General features: G+C 31.1%; 1 protein-coding gene across 2 annotated transcripts; it reads left to right on the top strand.

The window, feature by feature from the left end:
• The first annotated feature begins 2420 nt into the window (after positions 1-2420).
• On the top strand, positions 2421-10634 carry LOC131601581 (PH, RCC1 and FYVE domains-containing protein 1-like). Of its 2 annotated transcripts, none has more exons than XM_058873433.1 (6): positions 2421-2906; positions 4467-4553; positions 4930-6941; positions 7189-7335; positions 8476-9602; positions 9699-10634. In XM_058873433.1, exons 3-6 carry the CDS (start codon positions 5067-5069, stop codon positions 9850-9852), a joined length of 3303 nt encoding a protein of 1100 aa, XP_058729416.1. In that variant the 5' UTR covers positions 2421-2906; positions 4467-4553; positions 4930-5066; the 3' UTR covers positions 9853-10634. The 2 variants fall into 2 exon arrangements, with proteins under 2 accessions (XP_058729416.1, XP_058729415.1); XM_058873432.1 differs by having other exon boundaries at positions 2421-2937.
• Positions 10635-11104: the final 470 nt, after the last annotated feature.

Below are 11104 nucleotides of genomic sequence, written 5' to 3'. Positions count from 1 at the left end.
AAAATAAAAATAAAGTTTTTAAAAATCTAAATTTAATATATAATTTTAGAATATAATTATTTATTATTTATAAATTAATAATAAATTAATTTTGAGTGTTTCACAATAAACATAATAGATAATTTAAGATTAAAAATTCTGTAAAACACTCTTTAATTTCTAACTTAGTGTACTAACAATTAATTAAAAGAATCTTCATTTTCTAACACTATTAAAAATTCATTAAAAAAAAAGGTTATTACATTAAATATTCATTATAAACTCTTTAATTTTCACACTTTACAACTTAATAGTCTATTAATATTTTTTACATTATATACTAAAAAAAACATTTAATAGCATATAAAGAATAAAATATTGTAATAACATTGAAAATATAAGAAAAAATTCTTTTGGTTTAATCATATATATATATATATATATATATATATATATATATATATATATATATATATATATATATATATATATATATATATATATATATATATAATTTTTACTATGTAAAAAGTAACGGTTATTACACTAAAATTTCATTAAAACACTCTTAAAAGAAAATTGTTACAAAACACTCTTAAATTTCATTAAAATATTCTTAAATTTCGTATATTATTATTTTTGATGGTATCCCTTCAAATTTCTATTTTTTTCATAACCGCTCAGTCTTTATAACCACGATTCAAAGATTTATTTTTCAATCGTATTCACTTTTCATTGGAACTCAGTCTTTTCCACTTTTCATTGGAACTCCCTCAATTGTTTGTTCATGTATTATTATTAATGGTTTTGGCGGTATCATTCACACTTTCCTTTGAGCAGAACTATGAGTCATCTAGAATATCAAAGATATCTTATTTAAAAACACTGATGTTATCCACATTCTCCATGAAGTTAAATCAAGTTGTAGATTTTATGTCAAAGCTCGCCTCCACCAATAACAATCTTCAGATTCACAACTCCTATTCATCGGGAAGAAATTTATTTTTATATTTTTAGTTTTTTCTCTCTTCTTTTAAGTATTATAATAAAAAACAGTTTATTTTTGTTATGCATCATTTTAATAATAACGTCTTATATGAATAATAGGTATAATTTCTATTTTATTTTACACATCAATTGAATTGTATAAATTATATTATTATTATTATTATTATTATTATTATTATATTATTGTTATTAATATGATAATAATTATTAACTATCTTTATATATCCTTTTAAGTTATATAATTATTTACGGGAATTAAAATTGCAAAATTAAATTAAATATAATGTTATAATTGATTTAATTGTTAGTTACATAACTCTGAATATTATTTAAGAAATACGTAATAATAGAGTATTTGATTTATTATAATATTTAAATAATATATATTATGAATAATTGATTTATTATATGAAATGGATAAAAAATATGATGACTTATCATAGTGACAACTCAATATCACTATTTAATAAAAAAATTAAGATAGTTTGGCTAAAATATTAATAACCTAAATTAATAAATTTTAGAATCATCCATGTATATAAAACTGAGGAGAAAAACTCTTTAAAATTTCATTTTTATTTTCAAAATCATTTTTTCTTTAATTTAATTTAATTTAATTATTGATGTGAAAATAGTTAATTTATTGACATGATTATATAAAAAATTTATATAAACATTAACCCATAATAAATAATAGTTTTCTATAATAAATAATAGTTTTTTTTATATCTCATGAAGTAAACAATTTATCAATCATGTCATAACATATCTCTTCCACTATAATAAACAAACAAAAAAATCATGAAATAAAATGGAGTTACTTGATTAACATAGGAACACTACAGAAAAAATCAATATGGTATGATATATTATAATTTAAAAAAAAATCTAGAGAATATATGATTTAAAAAAAAAATCTAGAAAATATATGATTTAAAACTTTTTTGGACTTGACATTAAATTAAAAAATTCATAGTTTCTGTAAATTATAAATTAAACACTTATTCGTATTATAAATTTAATGATTAATCACAAATAATATATACAAACAATTAAACATAACTATTTTTAAAAATATTGCATTATTTCACGTAAATGTGATCTTTCAAATTTAAAAAACATAATATATATATATATATATATATATATATATATATATATATATATATATATATATATATATATATATATAATCATTAAGTATTTTCATAATGTTAAAATTTTATTTATATTTAATACAATTTTAAAACAAATTTAATCATAAGATTATAATTAACTATAATTAATTAAATATATTTTTTTTCATTTGAAAAATATTAAGGTAAAAATTATAATAAATCCGTGCAACGCACGGGCCATATACCTAGTTTAATAACAAATATAGTAATTAAAAAAACCCTAAGATATGTCTCTTTGAGGTGAAGTTGGTGAGAGAGAAATCTCAAACTTCTCCTTTTCATATTATTCTTTCTTCTCTGCTTCTCCAAAACCAAACAGAGTATAAATACCATGTGATAAACTATGAATCGCGCGCGAAATATTCATTTCCCTTATTGCTTAAAATCGAACCACGTACACTTTCCTTCCTCTCATTTCGCATCCTTCCCCTCACTCATTCCTCTGCAATTTCCTTCTCCTCTCCCATGGTTTCTCTCACCAACCCTATCCCCTTTCCACAAAATTCCCCAACAATTCCATAATTCCATGTGCGTGGCATGAAATTTCCAGATCCATGCCACAACACAAATAGCATATCATAAATCAATTCAATCCTACGAGCTTCGAAGCCTAATTTCACTAATTTTTTGTCTAGGTTATTGGAGGTTTAGGGCAAAGTGAAATGAGATCAAGGATCTACATGATCGATGCTGTTGTTGTTCGTTGATTATGGGAATCATGATAGTGAAATTATTGAACAAGTTAGTTTCATCAAAGGTTTCTTAATTACTGGTACTTAGTTATATATGGCTATTATGTGAAGACCTAGATTGTTACTTTGTTACTAATTGAATTGAAATAGCAATAAAATGAGATTACTATGTTTTTATGGAATTTTTACTGGATTAGGGTTTTAAATTTTAATAATTTATCATGTTACAATTAAGAAGAATGTGTATATGTGTTGGTACTATAGAAAAATCTATGTCATGATTTTTTTCCTCTCTTTTGGGGATTGATATAGTATTAAACTGATGGCTTAGTTTGTATTTAGTGGTTCTTATAGCTCTTTTTGGATAAGGATTATTAGCTCTGTAGCACCGACACCTTTGAAAAAAGATGTGTCTGAGTGGTGTTTGAAACCGTCACTGATACTTGTGATTATGTTTAATTTATATAATTTCTTAAATCATTACTTGAGTCGATATGTCAGTGTCGGTGTCTGTTTCTGGTGTCCGTGCTTCATAGATTATTAGATTACCCATTGTATTTTGTTAATAATATTTTGCTCAATTCAGAAAATACTATAGGTGAATATATTAAAAAAAAAACAGAGGTTAGGTTTAAATAAAGACATTGTTTATGATAAAACACTGTGACGGGTTTGATTCATGGAACGGATCTCACTTAGCGAGATAAGACTTGGTTGTCGTTGTTGTTTGTAGATGCACATTGTTTGAAGAAAGACATTGTTATTTAAGAATCGGGGGGAAAGGAAAGTCAAAATTTTGCCTATTGTGTATGTTTGGTTTCACGATTGGAGCATTCAGAATTGATTATGGACATCTATAATTGATTTTGACATGTTTGGTTGTTTCCGAGTAGTATTGAATATTGATTATGTTTCTCATAATTGATTTTACTTTAAATTAGGATTTTTAGCTTGAGTTTAAACATGATCTTTTTTCATTGAGATATATTGTTTTAACTCATTTTTGCAAGAGTTTATCCAAAGATAAATTACTTTACATTGAACTCACTTTTAGTCAAAATCAATTTTACAAAATTAATTCACTCAAAATCAATTTTCTTCAGCGTAGAACCACACCCACACTCAGTGAGATTGTACTTGAAAATCAAAATTACATTCCAGCATTAGATATGCTTAGTTCCACCTCTAGAGTAGATATGTGCATGAGTATGGTTTTAAGTTGCGGTTGTGGTTATACTGCAAACTGTTATATTGCGGTAAAATGTCGACAAATGCGGCTGATGCAGTCAGAACTGTGGTTGTTATGCTGTCGTGGAGACCTCTAAAACCATTATATTTCGACTGCAATTATAGTTGTGGGCTGAAAATTAAAACTATATGATGATTACGCGATATCTCGGTATGAACATTTTCAGGTTTATTGACATTATTATGATGAAACAATTTGAGTTTCTCATAGAAAAGAATCTAATCTGAAAATTACTGTTGTTTCATGCACAGAAACTGGTCTGTTAGAAAATTTACTTTTGTTCTAGGATGATGGCTGATTTTGATGGTCATATTAACAAACTCTTAAAGGCATCTTATGTTTGTTGTAACAACTTTGCAGGTTTTCTTCCGATGATATTTGCTACCAGAAACACATTATCTTTCATTTTCCCTTCTTTATAATAACAGGATATAGTTGCTTGATTTGGTAAGAAAACAATTTAACTTCATAATTCATTTAAATATGTAAAATTTTATTTGAAGAAAATAAATTTGAATTTTGCTATTGATGTATTTTCCATTTATAAATTGAGGTAGAGAGAAATGTCGATACATCATACATTCCTGGACTTCGTGTTTTAGCACTTTTGTTTGGTGAAATCCCACATAAAAAAGTATTGAAAAAAGAATGTCAGATTGTAAATATTCCTAGTATTTTCTACAGCTGCTCGTTCCTTTGAATATTCCAAGGATATGACAATTTACCACTAAATTAAATTTACCCAATTCAGTAAATGTTGCATTTGTTTGAATCCATGCTATGAAATGCAATCTTTCTAACAGGTGATGTTTTGTATAATCAGGGAGTGTGCATCACAGATACTTGTTTACAAGTCTCTATTTGTCCTTATTCAGAATGGCCATCCTTTAGAAGCAGAACTACAGTTAGCTTCAGGCATTGTTCCTGGTAAGCTCAGATGTGAGGTTAGAACTTGCAAATATGCAACCAAGGGCAAGTACTGGAGCTTCTTTCCGTTTTAGTGCATCTAGTACACCTAGCAATTCAAGTGGAGGATCTGATCCAGACGATGTTGAGTCACAGGGAGAGGTTTTCATATGGGGAGAGGTATTTGCAGACGGGGTTCCTTCCAAGACAGATGTGTTAATCCCTAAGCTGTTAGAGTCACACGTTATTCTTGATGTTCGTAACATTGCATCCGGTGCGAGTCACCTTGCTATATTAAACAAGAAAGGAGAGGTTTTTACTTGGGGAGAAGAGTCTGGGGGTAGACTTGGTCATGGAATTGATAAAAGTTCTGGTAAGCCTCGTCTAGTTGAGAATCTTGAAGATGTAACTTTGGATATTGTTGCATGCGGAGAGTTTCATACATGTGCTGTGTCAAAATCTGATGAATTTTTCACATGGGGTGATGGTACACATAATGCTGGACTTCTTGGACATGGTAATGAGGCTAGCCACTGGATACCAAAGAGTGTCGATGGCTTTTTGGATGGACTTCAAGTTGTATCTGTTGCATGTGGTACATGGCATTCAGCATTGGCAACCTCAAATGGAAAACTATTTACCTTTGGTGATGGAACATTTGGTGTTTTAGGCCATGGTGATCAAGAGAGTGTATCGTATCCAAAGGAAGTACAATTATTAGGTGGACTGAGGACTATTAAGGTTGCCTGTGGAGTATGGCACACTGCAGCTATTGTCGAGGTTGTTTTTCAATCTGGTTCAAATGTTTCATCATGGAAACTCTTCACATGGGGCGATGGCGACAAACATTGTTTAGGCCATGGAAACAAGGAAACCTATCTCCAACCGACACGTGTTTCGCCCCTTATTGAATATAATTTCCTGCAGATAGCATGTGGACACACCATGACTGTTGCTCTCACTACATCTGGTCATGTATTTACAATGGGAAGCACTGAAAATGGTCAGTTAGGAAATCCAAATTCTGCTGGGAAAGTACCTACTTTAGTCCAAGATAAGTTACTTGGTGAATTTGTTGAGGAAATATCATGTGGAGCACATCATGTTGCTGTTTTGACATCAAGAAGCGAAGTATATACATGGGGAAAAGGTTCTAATGGAAGACTAGGACATGGTGACACAGATGAGAGAAAATCTCCTACCCTTGTGGTTGCCTTGAAAGATAGGAATATAAAAAATATCTCATGTGGTTCAAACTTTACATCTTGTATATGTATCCGTAAATTGGTCACTGGAGCTGATCAATCTGCTTGCTTTGGATGTAAACAAGCATTTGGTTTAACTAGAAAAAGACACAATTGTTATAATTGTGGATTGGTTTTCTGTCATACTTGTAGTTCTAAAAAGTCATTCAAAGCTGCATTGGCTCCAACATTCGAAAAACCTCATCGTGTGTGTGATATTTGTTATACTAAGCTTAAAGTTGTTGACATCAATGATCCTTCAAAGTTAAATGGAAAAGCTAACCCTTCTCACTATTCGACGAATGGTAGGGAAAGATTAGACCAAGGTACTTTAAGGTCTACAAGAACTCTCTTTTCTTCTTTTACTGAACCAGTGAAGTACCTTGAAATAAGGAATAATAAGCCTGGAACTGAATATGGTTCTACTTCTTTCATAAGAGCTTCTTTAGTTCCATCTCTTTTGCAATTGAAAGATATTGGTTTTCCAAGTTCACTGAGTTCTATTCAAAGTGTTTTGAAGCCTTCTACTCCTCCTAGTTCATCACAAAATTCTTCATTCCCATACACATGTAGATCAAGTCCTTCTCCACCATATGTCACTCAAAGATTTTCCGGTGGTCTTATCAATAGTTTGAGCAGGACAAACGATGTACTTAACCAACGAGTCTCAAATTTGCAGAGCCAAGTATGTTAGTCCCATTCTAAAAATAGTATTGCACAATTTTAACAAACTCCAACTGTTCGGCAATGCACGATTTCGTACTAAATGTTGTCAAATAGTAGGTATAGCAGAACAACGTTGCGAAATTTGAACAAAAAGCTATTTTTTGCAATCTGCGCTTTGGCAACATTGGCAACCATACCTTTTTGTTCTTAAACTTGCAGAAATATAGTTTCCACATTAACAAGTTAATACATATTTCTTTGTTTAGATTCGAGATTTGGAGGAGAGAAGTGACGTGAAAGATTTGGAAATTCAGAAGCTTCAGAGAAAGACTACGGAAGTTATTGCCTGGGTTGCAGTGGAGTCTTCTTGTCATAGAGAAGCAAAACAATTTATTGAATCTACAAAACATCAGGTATCTACAATATATATCCCTAGGACATAGCTCAAATCATTGAATTTATCATAAGAGATTAATGGAAATGGAATCCAAATAAAAAGAGTTTCTTTAGGACACTTCTCTTAGGACACTTCTTTGTGGAGATATTACTCATGCCAATTACTCCTTTTACGATTTTAGCCAAGATCCTATGATCTTTTTGTTGTAATTGTAATTGGTGCGTAATTTCTTTTGTCGGGCTTTTGCCGTCTCCGTTTGTAAACAGGCCGGAGAACCCTTAGTTCTCCTTTATATATTATCTCTTGTTTACAAAAAAAAAAAGAAAAGAAAGCAATCCAACACGTGTGGTATGAGTGTCGGACACATACGATTGTCCGATACCGGGACACACGTAATCCGAGGAGTGTCCGTGCTTCATAAGTTCGAATTTATATGGATTCCACTTTCAGAAACATATACGAGATCCACATAATTTAGTGGGACCTATTTATAAAAAGTGGGACCGATTTGAATTCCAACTAAAAAGAGAGTATTGTAAAGAGTGCGTTAAAGAATTTGTACAGCCATAAAATGCACCCACATGAGACATAATTTATGAATGAATGAGCAATTATGTGGCAGCAAAAATTGGCTGAGCATTGAGGTGAGAGCAGTTATTGTGAGAGAACATGGCAGGTATGATTTGATGAACCACTATTGCACTTTAAATTGCTGGACCCGATTTCTGCTAGAGATTGACAACTAGATTGTTGATCTTTTTTACTAATGACGGAAAGTATTGTCTCTCGTGTCAGTAACATGGCTGGAAATGGATCCCTGTTGAGAGAATCTATAGAACTCTAGAGAGCTGAATTTATGCATAGATGAGAAATAACGTCACAGCATGTTTATGACTGCACGGTATATAAGAATGACTGCTTCTCCTGTTTACAAACCGTTATGTGCGGCCCAAATAACAGTTCGGGGCTATTATTTAAAACCATGTTAGCTAGCACCAAGGGATGCGTGTGTCACTTAGAAAAATAAGTAAGAGATGTTAGTGTTCATTAAAAAAAGAAAAGAAACAAAGATAGCTTTCAAAAATAAAAATATAATGAATAAGGATTTTTGTTTCCATTGTCCTAAATAGCTAGACTTGTTTTTTATTTTATTCAGTTGAAGGAAATGACTGAGAAGCTACCAGCAGAAATTCCAGAACGTAATATCTTGAGTACTATCCAAACTCGAGCTGAAGATTTTCTCAAAGAATATTTTGAATCTGAAACATCAGAGTTGGAGTCCAAACAACAAAGTTCACATGACATATCTGCTGCAGATAATGACTCTTCGAAACTAGAAAATATCAGACTAGTAGAAAATGCCGACATTGTAGAAGTTGACTCTTGTCTAGATGAATCAAAGTTAGAGTGTTTGCAACAAAGTGCACATGACATATCTGCTGCAGATAATGATGATTCCTCTAAACTAGAAAATATCAGACTAGTAGAAAATGCCGACATTGTAGAAGTTGACGCTTGTCCAGATGAATTTAAGTTAGAGTGTTTGCAACAAAATGCACTTGATATATCTACCACACATAGTGGAAATTTTGAACTACAAGATCATAGACTAGTAGAAAATGCTGACATTGTCGAAGTTGACTCTTGTCTAGATGAACCAAAGTTAGAGTGTTTGCAACAAATTGCACATGACATATCTGCTACAGATATTGACTCTTCTAAACTAGAAAATATCCAACTAATAGAAAATGCCGACATTATAGAAGTTGACTCTTGTCTCGCTGAATCAAAGTTAGAGTGTTTGCAACAAAATGCCCTTGATATATCTACCCCAGATAGTGGCAATCTTGAACTACAAGATCATAGACTAGAAGAAAATGCTGATGTAAAAGTTGACAGTTGTCAAGATGAGGGAAATTTCCTCGACGAATGTAATAAACAAACATTGGAGTCAAAGCAACATAATTCACCTGATATAACTACCTCAGATAGTGAAACTTCTAAACTGCAAGAACAAATTTATGAAAAAATCGACAAGACTGCCAGATGTGATCAATCTGAGACTGGAATAAATGTTCGTCATGAAAGTAATGGATCGTCTATATCTAGTGTTGGAGAAGTGATGTCACCCCAAAGTTCAGAAAATGGTTCCATATCAGGGGACAGTTCAAGAGATGGGAGTCTACAAGAAACACAAGTCTTTGAAAAATTTGAGTCTGGTATTTACGTGTTACTCAAGCTAAGGGCTGACGGAATCAAAATTTTTAAAAGAGTTAAATTCAGGTATATGTTGCATGTTCCATTGGCTTTTATTTGATATTTTTTACCCATGCTATTTCTCTTTCTCTTTTAACATTTTTTATTCATTCAATGTTGCAGTAAGCGCAAGTTCACTGAAAGCCAAGCAGAAGAATGGTGGAGCCAAAACAAAGGTAGAGTTCTTAGGAAATACTGTCCACGTCATCAAAAGCAAAATGGATCGTGTAACTTTACACCAAATGTTAAAGAAAATATTGAATCATCGCTTTCTTAAACTTAAATCTTTTCTTCATATAGGCATCACCTTAGTTTGATGAAATGATTTCACTCAGAAGGATCGTCAATCTAGTGGAAAGTAATGTAGCTTTAACTTAGGCACATTAACTGAGAACGTGTAGATATTTTATAACTCAATAGGAATATTAGTCAGGTAGAAGAACATGTTGATTTATATGTAGGAAAATTAGCATTTGATTTGATTTTTATCAATCAAAGAATACCACATATGGTGTGATACTTGTGTATAAATAGAAATATATGTGTTCACAAAAAAGAGTATATATAACAACGTGTTGGTAGGTAACTTAAATACACTGGATAGATCCTAAATTTTGAGCGCTTTTCCACAAGTTTGGGCTCGTGGGTTTCCCCTCTGCTTGATTCAACCCTGGACTGATCATGTTACCTTGTGGTCCACCTCTTTAGGTCAAGATTAACATATTCTAGATAGTTTTTATCTGTCTCTTGTATTTTTCAAAGGAATATTTTTGAATTCACTCCTTATAATGCTAAAATATATCAAAATACACTATTGAAAACATCATTTCGATAGTCTATTTTGATAAAAATTACATTACTGACAGAATACTTCTGGTAAACTTCCCATGTTTTAAGAGATGGATTGAAAAACTTCAATTTGTTTGAACTATACAACCCTACTGATTCATTGTGTTAGTATGTTACTTGATGTTCAAGTAAGAGTTTGTTAGTTAGAGAATTCTGTTTAAATTTTAACAGAATTGGTAGTTAGTTAGGGTATGAAAAGTTTGTTAGAATTTGTTAAGTTGTTTGGTGTGCAAGTAACCTCATTTAAATATCCTAGCATTGTAAACTTTCAAGTGTAGTGCGATATATCTATTTTCTTTCTTCCAATCTTCATTTTTCAATTCTTAATGTGTTTAGTGTGTGTGTGGAAAAAGAAAAGCTTGAGCTATCCAAGTGTATCACTTAAAGAGAAGTGAGTGATAAAGTGTCATTGTAAAGTGTTTTGTTCCAACACCTGCCTAGTGTTTTGTAAAGCGAGGATATCTGATAAGGCATTTAAAAAGTGATAGAAAGAAAAAAACAGCTTTTTTTTTTTTTTTTCATGTCCGAATGTAGGGAATGGATCTTCTCATGTGTAACTTTTCATTGCAGGGAGAGTCCGGTGTATATCTCATTCATTCAATGTTACCTTTAAAAATTTGATCTATGTTACCTTTAAAAATTTGACCTAACATGCTGTATAAAATTGAATGGCTTAGATT

Source organism: Vicia villosa, linkage group LG5 (genome assembly GCF_029867415.1).
Source record: "Vicia villosa cultivar HV-30 ecotype Madison, WI linkage group LG5, Vvil1.0, whole genome shotgun sequence".
In the NCBI taxonomy this organism is placed as follows: Eukaryota; Viridiplantae; Streptophyta; class Magnoliopsida; order Fabales; family Fabaceae; genus Vicia; species Vicia villosa.
Note: the sequence above shows the minus strand (reverse complement) of the source record. Positions and strands in the feature narration are given on the sequence as shown.

What these genes read in the sequence shown, in the direction of transcription:
- LOC131601581 (XM_058873433.1), top strand. Translation starts at nt 5,067, where the DNA reads ATGCAACCAAGGGCAAGTACTGGAGCTTCTTTCCGTTTTAGTGCATCT. An exon ending in TCTCAAATTTGCAGAGCCAA is followed by an intron (nt 6,942 to 7,188) that starts GTATGTTAGTCC and finishes TTCTTTGTTTAG; the next exon opens with ATTCGAGATTTGGAGGAGAG. An exon ending in TTTAAAAGAGTTAAATTCAG is followed by an intron (nt 9,603 to 9,698) that starts GTATATGTTGCA and finishes TCAATGTTGCAG; the next exon opens with TAAGCGCAAGTTCACTGAAA.